The 15,995-nt window shown below is 44.2% G+C and overlaps 1 protein-coding gene across 2 annotated transcripts in view; it reads right to left on the bottom strand.

The window, feature by feature from the left end:
- The window catches only part of LOC120853593 (sideroflexin-1), a 56,223-nt gene that overhangs the window by 3,838 nt on the left and 36,390 nt on the right, over window positions 1–15,995 (bottom strand). The window contains exons 5-11 of one of the 2 annotated variants that reach the window (XM_040227552.1): window positions 15,324–15,399; window positions 14,667–14,752; window positions 13,318–13,445; window positions 9,879–9,928; window positions 3,454–3,475; window positions 2,503–2,552; window positions 2,047–2,094 (exon numbers count right to left, since the gene is read on the bottom strand). In XM_040227552.1, coding sequence (XP_040083486.1) covers window positions 2,047–2,094; window positions 2,503–2,552; window positions 3,454–3,475; window positions 9,879–9,928; window positions 13,318–13,445; window positions 14,667–14,752; window positions 15,324–15,399 — 460 coding nt within the window. The remainder of the gene's footprint in view (window positions 1–2,046; window positions 2,095–2,502; window positions 2,553–3,453; window positions 3,476–9,878; window positions 9,929–13,317; window positions 13,446–14,666; window positions 14,753–15,323; window positions 15,400–15,995) is intronic. The other variant, XM_040227551.1, reaches the window with a different exon arrangement.

Here is a 15,995-nt window from a genome sequence, read left to right as displayed (position 1 = left end):
CTGGGATTCTCCAGGCAACAACACTGTAGTGGGTTGCCATTTCCTTTTCCAATGCATGAAAGTGAAACATGAAAGTGAAGTCGCTCAGTCGTGTCTGACTCTTCTCGACCCCATGGACTGCAGCCTACCAGGCTTCTCCATCCATGGGATTTTCCAGACAAGAGTACTGGAGTGGGGTGCCATTAACTGGCTACATTCCAATACAAAAATTAAAAGTTTTTTTTTCATAAAAGGTATTACATGAAAAAAAAAGAACTGTCACAACTGAGCAAAATCTTTGGAGTTGGTCTCTGGACATGTGTTCACCTTCTCCCTGATTAAAGCATCTTTCCTTTCTACTGACACCTGTGTCTTGAATTACTGGCTTCTGAGCTGCAAGCAGCTGAACCTGGGCTTGGTAACACTAGTGATTAGTTTCTTAAGAATTGTTCTTTACTTGAGTGGGCTCCCCTAGGGGCTCAGTCAGTAAAGAATCCATCTGCAGTGGAGAGGGTCAGGAAGATCCCCTGGAGAAGGAAATGGCAACCCACTCCAGTGTTCTTGCCTGGAGAATTCCATGGACAGAGGAGCCTGGCAGACTACAGTCCATGGGGTTGCAAGATTCAAAGAGGACTTAGTGAGTAAACCACCACCACCATAGTTGAGATGTGGTTAACTAAGAGCTAAAAAGACAGGATATAGATTTATAGACATAATGCAAAAAAAGAAAAATTATGAATATAGAAAAAACACAGTGGCTGTTTTTTTCTTCTCTATAGGGAGACCTTGGGTAAGTTAAAAATTATGTTGCTAATGGCAATGATAATGGCTATGACTTAAGTGCTCAATTTTTGGGTCAGACATTATGCATTTTTAACCCTTATAAAACCTTGGAAAGTCAAGTATTATCTTAATTTTACAGATAAGGAAACTAGAGGTGCAGCTGAGATTGGAAGTCAGATCCTTCTCGACCCAAATGCCACGCTCTTAAGTCACTGAGTGCAAGGTCAAGTGCTGAACACTGATATTCCAGAACTGCAGACTAAGGAAACAAACCTTTCTTACCTGAAGCCCTGAGATTCTGGGGTTCGCCCCATTAAACAGTGCTCCTCTTCAGGAAATTCATCTGTATCGGGCTTCACAACAGGTTCTGAAGCTCCTGCCCTCTCCAAGGGGGGCTTAACTATGAGCATCAAGGTGATAAAGATTCCTTCTCCTTGAAATTTAAGTCCCCAGCTAACAACAGTGGGGGTCAAAGAGAAGTGTAGGACCAGATAAAAGACAGATGTCTCTATCAGATAGGGGGCCATGATGAAGTCAGTTCTAGAAGAGACTACCGCGTCCCAAAGCCACTGGAAAGCCTCGGGCATTAAAGGGCATCTGTGCGGGGTCTGTCCGCCCGTGAAGGACATGGCAAAGGCTGGACTGGAAGCAGAAATCACAGCCACACAGCAGAGTGCTGCCCCTCTGCACCTGGACGCTAGACGAGAAAAAGGCTGACGCCTCAGATTTATGCGATGCTGATTTAACGCCAGTTAATCCTGTTCTTACATCAAAGGCAGGATTCAAGGTCAACTTGTGATGAAAGATATATGCACAATAAAGCTTTTAAGGCAAAAAGGGAAAAAAAAAAAAACTCAAGTAGGAAGAAGGAAAGCCAATATACCAACTGCCAAAGTTAAGTGCATTAGGCGCAGTTGCTCTCCCTGGGGGTGGAACTTAAATTCTAATATTTCTGCCTTGTAGACGCCTTTGCCAATGGACTGGGCACCAGTGAATCATATTTAAATTTTTATAAGAGCAAATTTGCACAAGAGTTAACCTGGGTCTTACACAAGAATAAAGCATTTTCAAATGTAAGCATAGCAGGTAGCAAAGAGCGGGGCAAAGAGAGTTTTGATATTAAACAGATGTGCATTTAATTTCTGCCCCTCTCTCTTCCTTTTAGAGACTCAGCTTCATTATCTTTTTGAGACTCAACTTTGCTCCTAGTTAAATGAACCTGTGTCTTCAACTAGTTTTTAGGGTTAAAACGCATGATCATTCTGAAGAGTAACAAATACATACCTTTTCTGTGGAAACAGAGCACAGCACAGAGGTGTAGCAAATACCAAGCTTAAAGAAAAAGGAAAAAGACACATCAGAGCACTTTTGAAATGGTCTACTTTTCAGACTTCTTCTATTCTACTTTGATAACAATCCCCTTTCTTTCTTTTGAGTATTATACTGCCAACACAAAAATATGTACTGTGTGTGTAATTTTACTACTAAGGGCTGCCAAAATAATTTTAAAAAGGGAAAAAAATCAAAGAGATAAAAGGAGTTTAAAAAAAAGAATCATACAAATAGCCCCAAACGTTGCAGGTTTCTCTAAAGACGGTTTCTTTCTAGCTAATGACTGGGACCAGATGTTGTGAGATGGTCTCATTTTTCAAAATGCATGTCCCATATTAGCCCTCACTTTCATATGCTGTATATTAATCTTAAAAAAAGAAAGAATGACATTGAAGTAATTCTACTCACCAAAAGCCAACTATTCCAACTTGAACAGGTGCGCTCATCCATGGGAACCTCTGGGTAAAGAAATAAACTATTTGAATACTCTTTATACAGGCTCTCAGAGACAGTTTTCTCTGCTGGTTAATTGGAAGGAGCGTGGCCACATTACAAGATCCAGCTGGGGTGCGATTAGCGAGATGTGGGGGTACCACTGCAACGGCACGTTAGTCCCGACTTCCTGCAGCCCTCGCCATCTAGCCATGAAGCACATGCAAGGGTCAGGTGGTTCTCCTGTTCCTCCCTTGCGCTTAGAATCAGGGAGATGCCTGCTTGTAAATGGGAGCTGGAGAAAATGTTATTGCTTGGCTATAATTTGTCTCCTGGCTGGGGAGGAGTGTGGTTCCAAAGCTGGAAGGCTAACAAACCTGTATCCAAATCTCTGTCCTTCCAGTTCACCCCCACTGTGGGGAAAGGGAGGCAGAGTCCACCCAGCCCAAGCTCTGGTTCCTTCTCTGCAGAATGAAGATCCCAACAGCTCCTAAAAGCATGTGCACGAAGATACTCCAGATAACATTTATCGAGCACCTGGAGCTGTGCCTGGAATGTTCAGAAACCCAAAGCCATTGCTGCCCTGCTCCCGCCCCTCTCCTCTCCTGGTTTTAGTTGCTGTCAGTATGGTTAAAATAATTGCTAGCATAACAAATTCTTGGCTGCCACTTTTTTGTTAATAGAAATGAATGAGTTGGTTGGTCTTTTGGAGAGTATGTGTTATTAGATTTTTAGCTTTCAAAAGGGACTTTTTATAAAAGCATAATATGCAATATAAAGAGCAACGAGATATACAGATTATATACGTAAGGCCACTGAAAAAGCTGCCACCAAGTTGCCAACTAGTTGTAATGAAATCAGCCAGAGTCAACACAAGTGGTTAATTAAAAGATGAGGACCCCAAGGGGGCTTGTGTGAGAGGCGTACCCTGCTCTCCGAGAAGGCTCCTCTGGCGAAAAGGTACATCCCGCGGGTTAAGGGAGAGAAAGGGAGAGATGTCAGCAAGCAGAGACAGGCCCACAGAGCTCGCACAGACGGCCCCGCCCCTCAAGGGATGGCAGAAGGAAAAACCGCATCTGGGCAGCTGGCTCCGACGGGTGCGGCATGACTTTCCTAAGGAGATGGTAAATCGTCCTCCTAGCATTCCGTGTGTCATCAGACTGGGAGCGCAGACTTGGCGACGGGAAGGCAAGCTAAGAACTGAATAAGATCTTGCTGGAAGATAGACCCATGAGAGCCCACGAGAGCAGCCTCTTCTTCTTAAGTGGACTCTTGAACAGCCGTGTGTAATCTCAACAACGGGTGTGCACAAACCAAACGCTGATGGAGGCTCGTGCAGAGGGTTTTGTTGGAAGGGTTCTCAGTAACCGCAAGGATTCCGGACAATTCCGATCTCTCCCATGAAGCTTAACCTGGATGTCATCCCTGCTCCCAACTCCTTTCCAGCACCCACTCCCGCCTCATTCACCCCTACTTCAAACAGAACGTGGTCTGAGATTTTAAAAGTGAGCTGAGGATGTTTGGGTTTTCCCCTAAATAATCACAGAACTTGAGGGAGGGACAGAGCACAGAATTGTGGAAATTTTCAGGATATTTTAAATGAATTAAAGACAGTAATCACAAGTTTAAAAAGATACATATTCAATGAAGTAAAAGCTCAAAAAGTTAGTATGAGTAAATTCTTTCTCTTTCCAATGATCACTACTCTTTACTTCATACTGTATATGAAATACAGTAAACTGCACATACTGACTGTGCAGAAGTTTTGACGTGTATTCAGCTGTGAGGCCATCGCCACAATCAAGGCAATTAAATATTTGTAGCTATCAGCTTGTTTTGTTTCTTGTGCCCTTGGCTATTCCACCATCTTTCCTAAACTCTACTATACCCATTCCCTGGCCACCTCTGATCTACTTTCTGTCATTATATACTAGTTTATGATTTCTAGGATTTTATAAACAGTATCTATTCTTTTGTATAATTATTTTGAGATTTACTCATGCTGTTGTATATATGCATGGTTCAGAGCTTTTTATTGCTGGGTTAGGTATTCCATTGTGTGAATGGACTTTGATAATCTCTTTTCCTGTTTATGAACATTTGGACTGTTTCCGGTTTTGGGCTATTGCAAATAAAGCTGCTTTAAATTCTTGCCTTTTATGGACATACATTTTCATTTCTTCTAGGTAAATACTTAGGAGTGAAATGGCTGGATTGCAGGGTAAGCATATGTTTAACTTAAGAAACTGCCAAACTATTCTCCAAAGACTCTTCAGAGTCCCTTGGGTTGCAAGGAGATCAAACCAGTCAATCTTATCAGAAATCAACCTTGAATATTCATTGGACTGATGCTGAAGCTGAAGTTCCAATAATTTGGCCACTTGATGAGAAGACCCTGATGCTGGGAAAGATTGAGGGCAGGAGAAGAGGGTGGCAGAGGATGAGATGGTTGGATGGCATCACTGACTCAATGGACGTGAGTTTGAGCAAGCTCCAGGAGGTAGTGAAGGACAGGGAAGCTTGGTGTGCTGCAATCCCTGGGGTTGCAAAGGGTTGGACATGACTTAGAGAATGAACAATAAGAACAACAAAGTGGTTGTATCCTTTTACATTCCCACCGGTAGGGAATAAGAGCTTCAGGTCCTTTAGCTACATCCTTGCCAACGCTTATTATGGTCAGTCTTCTTAATTTTAGCCATTCCAATAGGTGTTTAGAGGTAGCTAATGTGGTTTTTAACCTGAATTTCCCCAATGACTAAAGATATTGAGCATCTTTACATGTGATATTATTCGATATCTATGTATATTTGGTGAATATCTGTTCAAACCTTTTGCCTTAAAAAAAAAAACACTGAGTTGTTTTCCTACGTAGGTGTATCTTTTGGATACAAGTGTTTTATCAGACACATACTTTACATAAATTTTCTCCAGTCTGTTCCCTGTCCTTTCGTTCTCTTTATAGTGTTCAAAAAACAGAATTTTAACATTTTGATGAAGCCCAATTTGTCCATTTTTTCTTTTATGGACTGTGCTTTTGGTGTTAAGTCTAAGAAATCTTTGCTTAACTCCAGATCTCAAAGATGTTCTATTTTCTCCTAGAAGTGTGACAATTGTAGACTTTTACACTTAGACCCCATGAACCACTGGGAGTTGATAAGTTTATGTGTATGACATCAATTCCTTACACCTGGCCCACATCCCAGGCAACCTGACCATACACAGACCTCCCACCTCTGTGTCCTTTCTGTGCTTCTGCAGCGCCTGTGTCCCCGGCCAGCCATCTTCAGGGGTCTCCGCTCACCTGCGGCAGCTGGGGGAGAGACTCCCCTATGCTCCCGCCATGCCCCACACTCTTATTCACCATGCGTTGTAACCATATGCCCTGTGCCCTCCCCGCCACCACACCGTATGGTTCTGAAACCCTATTTTGAAGATAATGGCACCCAGCACATTGCTTGGTGTGCAACAGGCATTGACCAAAGGGCTGCTGCATCAAACAAATGAACAAATAAATGCTACAGTCGCACTCCACTAGCAGACAATCCTGAAAATCTACTGAGTAGACAGAGCCGTCCACCTTTATTAAAAAAAATATAAACGAACAAGAACTTTAGGAATGAGGAGCTCCTATCTGACCCAATTCATATCAACTTTGTTCTCACTGAAAAGTGCCAGCAAGGTAAAGAGACCACAAGAGCTATTCTTCAAGAAAACTGTTGGGTGAAGCATCAGCTTTTAAGCAGTGAACTTTTGGTTTACTGCAAAGATTTCAGTGAGTCACCTGCCCACAGCTGATGCTTTTTGCTAGCACTCCGTTTGGAAAAAGACAGGGCGTGGGGGGAAGGATGAGTCATGCCGAATGCTCCCCAAGCTCACCGGTTAAAAAAGCCAAGAACATTCAATTCCTTTCATGTTTGCAGAGTTTGGTCACATCCAAGGTGAAAGCCCCGAGAAGCACGTCCTTGCAGGGAGGCACATCTGGCTGCTGGAGCTGTGGGAACAGAGGGCCGACCTACCCAGGCAGACGTGGCCGCCCACACGGACATGATGCACAGCTGAAGAAATGATCTCTGAGCCTTTGTCAAAGGGGCTCAGAAGAGCCTCCCTTTCAAAATAGTGTGTGAAGAGTGCTTTGCAGATGGAAATGTATGGATACAAATATAAGCTGCCTCCACCCCTGCTTTCACAATGGCCGTACATCAATGAAGTCCTACAGTCCTTGCTACGCAGGCAAAAATGCAATATTCTGATGTAACAACAACCCTGAAAGTAGGAGTGTGATGTATGTCTGAGGAGCTCAACATTTAGCCATAGCTCTTTCAAAACATCATCCTCCAAGGAGGTCTGAATCAGTTTAGCTGCAGCCAGACCCTTGACAGCTAGTGAGGCCCTTGGACGGATTCATGAGCTGCTCTGACCGCCTCCCCGCCCCGCCACATGGCTTCTGATGCCAGCAGCCTCCTCCGGCCCTGTGTGAGGCCCTTCAAGGGGGAAGTGGGGCAGGCAAAGGGGAAGGAAACCAGGGAGGAAGGACAAGGGAGGGAAACACAATAGTGATTCATTTTTCGTGTGAAAAACCCTAGGGCCATGTGGGAATAGTGGCTAACTGTTTGTGTCATTTGCTGGTTGCTTCATGGAAGAAAATGCCAGGCTGTATCTGTAGCAGTTTCTGTCTGTCCCAGCCGGAAAATGATGCAATATGCCCAGCTCTGTCTCCTGGCCAGTGTCTGTTGCCGAGATATTAGAGTAATGGCAGCAACTTTCCCAACGACACCGAGACCTCGGGAGTTCAAGGCCATGATGGTTGGGAGAAGAAAGGGCCAAGTTCACATCACTGTTTTCTCTGGTGACCTAACTTCAGCATGAGCACAGATCTGCATGCAGACTCTCTCAGAGAATTTCTGGAATCTCAAGCCCACATTTGCACCCATGTGTGCTCAATACCCACAGCCAGGAGTGAGACGCCCAGGGAGTAATGTCCCAGCAGCAGTGGCAAATGGCCAGATTCGGAGCCTCGCTGCAGAGTCGGGCTGCTGACACCCCTCTGCTAACTGGGTGCTGGGTGGTGTTGGGGAGGCCGAGAGAAAGGACTGGGAAAGCTTTGATGGTGGGGGTACCGCCACTGAAGCTGGTCTCCCCGCTGCATTCACAGGTGCTGATTCATGACAGTCATGTATTACTGGTGGAATGACTCATACTTGGTATTCCTCTCCTGCAAAAGTTTACTTTTATGCCAGACAACAGGATGAGGTGACTGTCTCGAAGCCTTGTATCCACGCGGAAATCTGATCTTGCTTTAAAAGTCTGATTTTGCTTTAAGTCTGCAGGAGGGGGAGGTTGGATTTATTAGATATGGTTTTTTTGTTTTTTTTTTTTTGATTCTCTGTTGCCCCTGAAGTTGGCATGCCAATTCCTTAAGAAATTAACAATCAGGAAAATCCAAAGGTTGCCTGGGTCAACATATGACCTTGTAGAAGGACTATAATCCTAATGTCTTATCAGATCAAGAGCTAGCAGTGAAGAACACAGTGTATCAATTCTGTATCTGTAAAGTTAACAAGCCACTGGATGTTCCATTTCCTACCAGCATCCTGGAGGATAAGGCTGATGGCCCCTCTCTAAGTTCATTTGACAGGTTTTCCCCTTCAAAGCCTAAACCACTTCCCATAAGGAAAGCAGGGATAGATAGAGAAAGGAGCATCAACATTTTTTTAAAATATTATCTGAAAACCAATTAGACATCAAAGTTGGTGAGTTTTTAGATGTTTACATAATTTAGTAGTTTCCAGACCTAGTCACCGTTCTAGTACATCCCCTAATTCCCTGGCAGCTTTAAAGAGTTCATCTGTTTATATAATATGGTAGCTTCAAGATCTAGTCCCTGTTCCAGCACACACACTAATCCCTGAGCAGCTTTAAAGAATTCATCATTTCTAAATTCTGCAGAGGAAGGAGACTTCAGCAAAGCCTTTTCATGAATCCTCAAGTAAGAGCTTATCAAAGTAGGTAAGATGTCAAATGAGGTCACCTTTACATTTGGTCTTCACTAATAGCTTTACTGGTTAAATCAGTGAAACTGTTTTATATTTTTGTTTAGTCTTACACTTAAGACTGTAGAAATCCACCAGGAGGTGGATGGAGACTCAGCAGGCATGCGAGAATGCTCCTTCCTGGGGGTGGTCCAGGGGTCTGTGGATCGCCCGGGATGCTCGGAGGAGAACAGCTCGATCGCTACAGAGACACTGCAACACCCCATCACAGCACTCACATCGACATGTGAGACTGCTAGAGGAAGAAGCTCCGAGAATATAATTTGCTCATGTACCCAAAGCTCCCAGGAGAGAATGAACGGGCTGCCGAGGAGAGGGCCCTCTTTCTTGCTCTCACATAGGGTTGGTACATCCGACATGCCAGTCAAATGAGGCACTCAATACTATTGTTTTTTCAAAGCATACTTTTCTTGGCTTATCGTCTGAGAATGTAATTGCATTGAAAAGTATTTGGTGTTGGTCTTAATTTTCCCCTCTGGAGCCCATAGCGTGAATACACAGAAATCATTCAGAAAGCGTCAGGTCCATGAACCATGTCCTTCTTTCAAAGTCTGGTAGCGTTCCCTCATTGTGACAGTTTGCCCTGAGAAAGCTGCAGTGTTTACAACACGCCTGCTCCCCCAGCCAGGAGCTGGAGGCCTTCCTCCCGCAGGAGCAATGGTGTCAGATTCCACGCACAGCAGGAACCAGAGGAGTTACAACATCCGCCTCTTCCCTACCTGTTACAGGAAACTGGAAAGCTAAGGTGAAGCATAACTACATACAACTGCGCTTGAATCCTGGAAACCATAAGAATGCAGACAGTGCACAGAGGTTTCTCAGTTACAGTTTCATTCTGGAATATTTTCAGACCCTGAGGGGAGGCGGCTGATAGATTAATGGATTATTAAAGACGATTACCACAGAAAAATACATCTAGGCACTAATTCAGTATTCTGTGAAGCTGCTACTCCCAATTATTCTTTCCTTTCAGATAGTATGTACAGGGACTTACAAACAAATCATTCCAAATTCATACCCTCTTTTCATTATTACTTAGCTAGGGATCTGACTGATAACTAAGATAAGCATGTACTTGGGTTATGGCCGCTCAAGAGGAGTGGGCAGCATTCAACAAATGAAAGATTTATGAGAACTTTTTCAAACATTTCTTATTAGAAATAAAATATTTCATCAAGTGTTCAATTGCCACTGGCCTTCAAATTCTTTATTCCCTATCCATGTGGGAAATAGTCTGTATAGTTTGAAGTCTGAAGACAAATTGTAAGGATTGAGACAAGGATAAATAGAACTGGGGCTTACCTTGAGAAAGGCTTTCTTTTCCAGAGTATTCATGATAAATGGAGGGATGGCTGGAAGTAAAGACAGACACGCTTAAATCTTGGATAATGTCTATTTTCAGCTCACGTTTTTTTTTCAACAATTTCATGAAAGGCTTATATTACTTGCAGACTAGTTTCACACTGGCAGAGTAAAAGCAATTGCATTATTCTTTAAAATATCTTAGCATTAAAAAAAACTCCCACTGTTTCCATTTGTTAAAGTTTTGAAAAATAACACAATGCTCTATGCCAGCTAGAAAATTTTATGATCTTGATGAGAACTTTATCTTTAATATTAAATATGCAACAATGCAAACATCAGGAACTTTCCCCTTTTGTACCAATGATACAAATGTAGGCTTTCCCGGGTGTCCATCCCTGTGGAGTACAGTATAAAAATTCCTGCCTTGAGTCACACAGACCACTTGTTAGCTGGGGTGATCCAGAAAAAGTTACCTCACTGCTCTGAGCCTTGGTTTTCTGTTTTCCTCACCTATATATGGGATAACTGTATCAAACTAGCCAGGATGATAAGCTGCAATGATGCATGTAAAACGTCAGATAGCTTAGTTCATTTACTCATGATTCAGGGGCACCCCACTCCAGTACTCTAGCACTGGCAAATCCCATGGATGGAGGAGCCTGGTGGGCTGCAGTCCATGGGGTCGCTAGGAGTCGGACACAACTGAGTGACTTCACTTTCACTTTTCACTTTCATGCATTGGAGAAGGAAATGGCAACCCACTCCAGTGTTCTTGCCTGGAGAATCCCAGGGACAGCGGAGCCTGGTGGGCTGCCGTCTCTGGGGTCACACAGAGTCGGACATGACTGAAGCAACTTAGCAGACTCAACTATCCATTAGACTAAACTGTCACAGCAATTTCAATATGTCAGTTACCTTTAGAGATGTTGCTGGGATAGGAAGACTGTCTCTTCTCCCGGGACTAAATAATGTTTCAGATAACCAAGCCACTGGAAACAAATCTGCTGGGATGACTGAACTCCAAAGAGGAGCCTTGTATTTCAAAATGGGAAAGAGCAAAACCAAAAACCTACCCAGAGTAGCAGCTGGAGTGGCCAGCTTGGTCTCATAAAATCTGGAGACCTGGGCTCAGCAGGTACACCAGGGCAGCCTCCCCAGCTCCTCGCAGCTCAGTGACAACATGCTGGTCCCTGACTCAGGGGGCTCTTGGCCTACATTTCATGGCCGTGGTTTCCTCAGTTCACCCACCCTACAGTGCATACCGCTGTTGCACGAGGATGTCTTTGTTAAATCACTTAACGGTGGTTAATCAGTTCAGTTCGGTTCAGTCTTTCAGTCGTGTCCGATTCTACGACCCCGTGGACTGCAGCACGCCAGGCTTCCCTGTACTTCACTCTATCCTGGAGCTTGCTCAAACTCATGTCCATTGAGTCGGTGATGCCACCCAACCATCTCATCCTCTGTCATCCCCTTCTCCTCCTGCCCTCGATCTTTCCCAGCATCAGGGTCTTTTCCAATGAGTCAGCTCTTCACATCAGATGACCAAAGTATTGGAGTTTCAGCTTCAGCATCAGTCCTTGCAATGAATATTCAGGGCTGATCTCCTTTAGAACAGACTGGTTGGATCTCCTTGCAGTCCAAGGAACTCTCAAGAGTCTTCTCCAACACCACAATTCAAAAGCATCAATTCTTTGGCACTCAGCTTTCTTTACGGTCCAAATCTCACATCGATAAATGACTATGGGAAAAACCATAGCTTTGACTAGACGGACCCTTGCTGGCAAAGTAATGTCTCTGCTTTTTAATCAGATAACCAATTAGCTGTGAGTGCCAGTAGTTGGAAAGGAAGAAAGTTTTCTTTCTTTAACTTTTGTTTGCTCACTCCTACTTGTGAGGAATGCTGATGAGCATTCTCAATGACAAAAGGAATTCAAAGACAACAACCAAAAACACATCCCTGGGAAAATCTAACAGCGCTCAAGTAAGCGTGCCTTCTTTGAGAGCTTAGTAAATAGCCAAGGGCTGTGTGCCCTCAATTTAGACAAGGAAATTGAAGATACTCATTTCTGTTTTCCTTTTTCTTTAAAGAGTAATGTACTCTTGGGCCCTCTGGTTTCTGAGAACCTTCTTGAGAGTCCTGGTCTGAGTGTAGCTGAAGAAGCTTTAGGACTAGATCAGAGATTCTCAGAGGAACTAAGTCACAGCAGAGATTTTCTGCATTTCATCATGCTGAGTCCAAGTCTAATGGACAAAACTGAGTCCATCCTGGCAGCCATTTTATTCATGGTTGTTGGAATTAACCCAACTTGGTTTGTGTTCCAATGGTTTCCAATTGATACAAATAAATCCTTTATTCAAGAACTGTTAGAAGTGTCTTGTCAAGATTGACTAAGACCAAATTCTTTCTCTTCAAATTCTCTCTCTTCAAATTCTCATCACCCGTACTGCCAAGTGCCCTGGTCCAACCACCATCCTGACCAGTCTCCAATCACCAGTCCTGGTTCCTCTTCAGCTGACTCTTAGCATGGCACCCAGAGTTATGCACTTAAAGCCCGAGTTGGCTTATTATTGCTACTCCCCTGCTCAAAACCCTGCATGGCCTTCTACCCCTGGGACTAAAGCCAGGCCTCCAAATGCCTGCAGAGCCATCCGCACTCTGCCCACGGCAGCCCGGCTGCCCTGTCTACTGTTCCTACCCCCTCCTCTCCCCCCACGTGGCCCTGTAACGCTTCCAAGCCACCAGGCACGCCTCAGCCATCTCTTGCTGTTTGCACGTGTGCCCCAGAAGATGCATCCCTGGAACCACCCTCCCCCTTATCTGCCCAATCTACTCCTGTCACCAAGCAGGACCTCTGGGGTCTTCCTGGGACAGACCCCGTGCCCCACATCCTCTGCTGCAGCTCCTCTCTGAAGCACCCAGATAACAGCATCTCAGGACGATCATGAGCACACAGCCCCGACTGTCCGGCGCCCAAGGACTGATGCTGTTAACCCTCTTTGTTACCTTACCATCAACCAAGCAGAGAGCTATGCACAAGCCAATCACATACCCTGCGGCAGCCGCTCCCCACTGGGTGGCCTTTAAAAACGCTGTGCCTTTAAATGCTTTGGGGTTTTTTGGGGGGCATGAGCCACGTTGCCGTTGCACAGCCCTGCAATAGATCTTCCGCTTTTCCAAACTCTGTCGTTTGGTGGTGTTCAGCCTCACTGTACACACGGACTTGGGTTTGATAAAACTTCCACTCCAAGATCCCCTGAGCCCTTGTAACCATGTCACAGATTACATATCTATCTGACTTATTTGGTCAATTCTCTGCCTCCCTGACCAGAGGCCATCTCAGGCAGGGATCCTTCACGGTTGGTGCTCACTGGCACACCAATGCTTGTTCAAGCGAGACGTGCCAAGTACAGGAACAGATGCCAAGGTTCTCCTCACCCATGCCAGGGGCTGCCATCAGGATCCTGGAGACAACTACTTGCGTGATGGCTTGTTTGGCAGCATTTGCCGACTCGCCCAGGCGGTTCCCGTTCTCATCTGTGACAGGAATGCCAACTTTGAGTTCCCTGGAGAGCAAGACACGTGCAAAGTTCATACACAGGCGGTTCATGGAACAGCTGGAAACAGTACTTAGGCTGTGAAAGATCAAGTCCCTACTTAATCCAAAAATGCACTCCAGGGTCATTTTTGGCCCTAATAAGCCTGATTTTTAAATGCCATGAACAGGCTTAATCCTTGTGGGATAGACACAAAAAGGAAACAACACTAGCAAATTTTGTAAAAAAAGGTAGCATTTTGAATAACAATAGAACTCAAAGGATGACTAGGTAACTTGAAGAATTTCAGGCAAGGCTTAACTGGGCCTCCTGCTGCAGCAGTGGGGACGGAAAACAAGTAACAGCTTCCTTTTCTAGCTTGCTGGCTCCCTGGGGGCTTGCTAGCTCCCTCGGTTGGGGGCCAGCTTGTTCCTTATATGCGGTGAGCGTAGGGGTGTGTCCAGGGGTCCAGCAGGACGGTGGCTTAGGCATTTTGCCCAGTCCTTAGGTTGTCCTGTGCAGGGGCCTGCCCCAGCCCCCTGCTTTTGCTCCGGGCTCTTCAAAAGTGGGAGCTGGCTGTTTTGGTCTCTTTGTATCTTTTCTCCAGAATATTCCCTAACAATGAAGCCTTGCCTGAATTTCTAAAGAAAAGAAAATGAGAGTGATACAATTCATAGCATCATTAAGTAAGCTAACTATACTGACAGAGCAGCCACAAGTACAGGCACTACAGAATATTTAACTATGGTCACTAAAGCTATAATTATCGCTCCTCTGTTACCCTGTTTTTCGTTATCCATTCCAAAATGCTTTTTTTCATTCTTCCTTCTCCTTTAATTTTTGCCAGTACTAAAAAAATACTTCCAAAGATATAGATTAATCTTATCTTAAACCCTAAAAGAAAATCTGGGTGGGGGAAGAACCTATTTTATAGAATAAGCTTTCCGGGCACAGACATACGTCTGAGATCTATTTTTTTTAAACTTTGTATCATATAGAAATAGAAAGACTAGTCCGAATCCCATATGCTCATCAGTCCACATTACTAATCAGCAACTCAGAGCTGACCCTGTTTCATCAATGGGCTCATCCTCACCCCAATAACCAGATTACATGGAGGCAAATCTCATATAATTTCACCTGCAAATATTAAAATAAAACAAAAGTTTTTAAAGTTTCAACAAAGCAATTTATTAGAAGAGATGCTACTGTCAAGCAAAAGTCCTCTCTAGGAGGGCATATTATGCTTACCTTTGCCTCATTAACGGAATATTAATGCAATTAGCCGCAGCTACAGCAGCGAAAGGAACAAAACGTCCTATGAGCGGAGAGACACGCTGCAGAAAAGATAATTCCGAAAGCAAGAGCTTATTTTCTACGGTACTGAATGCAAATACTTATTTCTTCTCAAAAACCACTACCAAGGCAGAGTCCTACTTGTACAGAAATGCAGGTCCAAAGTGTGCTCAAAACTTGTTTCCTAGAGGTTATTTTTCTATTGCCAGCCTGGGCATCCTGGGACCAGGGGGGCATCCATGATATTTTGACGGCGGCATGTGGATGACGGAGCAGGGGTTTTGAAGTCCCAAAGTCTTGGGTTTAGATGCTGACTCCTCCACTCCTCAGAGGTGTGCCCCGAGGCACCCTGCCCAGCACCCAGCCTCGGTGGGCTGTGTCGGTGGTAGGGAAGCATTTAGCACTTAAGACACAGTGTCAGGTAGAAACAAATGTCTTGGCAAATGTTATTAGTGAGGATAGAATTTTTTTAAAAAAGCAAAAAACAGTTGAAGATGATGACTATAATAAGAAAGTCAACAGACTTGAACTATTTTGAGAAATAACAGACTTCGAGCCAGGTAGGTGAGAACAAATTAAGACGCTTTACTACGGAGACAAAAATCTGAATACCTTGGTTAATGCGTTGAGTCCTAGAGCTGTTGCTACAGCACCTGTTGTTGCAGAAACGTAAGCTGTTCCCAGTTCACTGAAAAGAAGGAAAATGGTACATAAACAATGAGTGTATGTCAGAAAACTCGAGTCCAACGTTTTGGGAAGAAATGACGAAGATTAAGAATAGAGATTCCATGAAACATGACACAAATGAGCTTATTGGAGGGACAGGAACACGCTCACGAGAAGAGCCTCGTGGCTGCCAAGCCGAAAGAGGGGAGGGAGCGAAGGACTGCGGGTTTGGGTTTAGCGGATGCAAACCACTGTATATAGAATGGATGAACAACAGTGTTCTCCTGTACAGCACAGGGAACTACAGTCGACATCCTGCGACAGACTACAATGGAAATGAATATGAAAAAGAATGTACATTTTAACCGAATCACTTTGTCGCACAGTAGAAACTAACAACATTGTAAATCAACCATACTTCAATAAAATAAATTTTAAAAAAGATTCATCAATGATATATTCAGCTCTGCCAGTAGAGCTATTCATAACAAAAAGGAAGCAGACCCATATAAAAGTGGCATTCTTCACATATAACCTAACTACCACGCTGAACATGTAGACGTGAAGAGTATGTATGTCTGGGGGAGGGGAAGAAAGGAAGCTGTGACTGGGTAGGAA

This window comes from Oryx dammah, unplaced genomic scaffold, assembly GCF_014754425.2.
Source record: "Oryx dammah isolate SB20612 unplaced genomic scaffold, SCBI_Odam_1.1 HiC_scaffold_26, whole genome shotgun sequence".
In the NCBI taxonomy this organism is placed as follows: Eukaryota; Metazoa; Chordata; class Mammalia; order Artiodactyla; family Bovidae; genus Oryx; species Oryx dammah.
The sequence above is the reverse complement of the archived record's forward strand: the minus strand, read 5'-3'. Positions and strand labels throughout refer to the sequence as shown.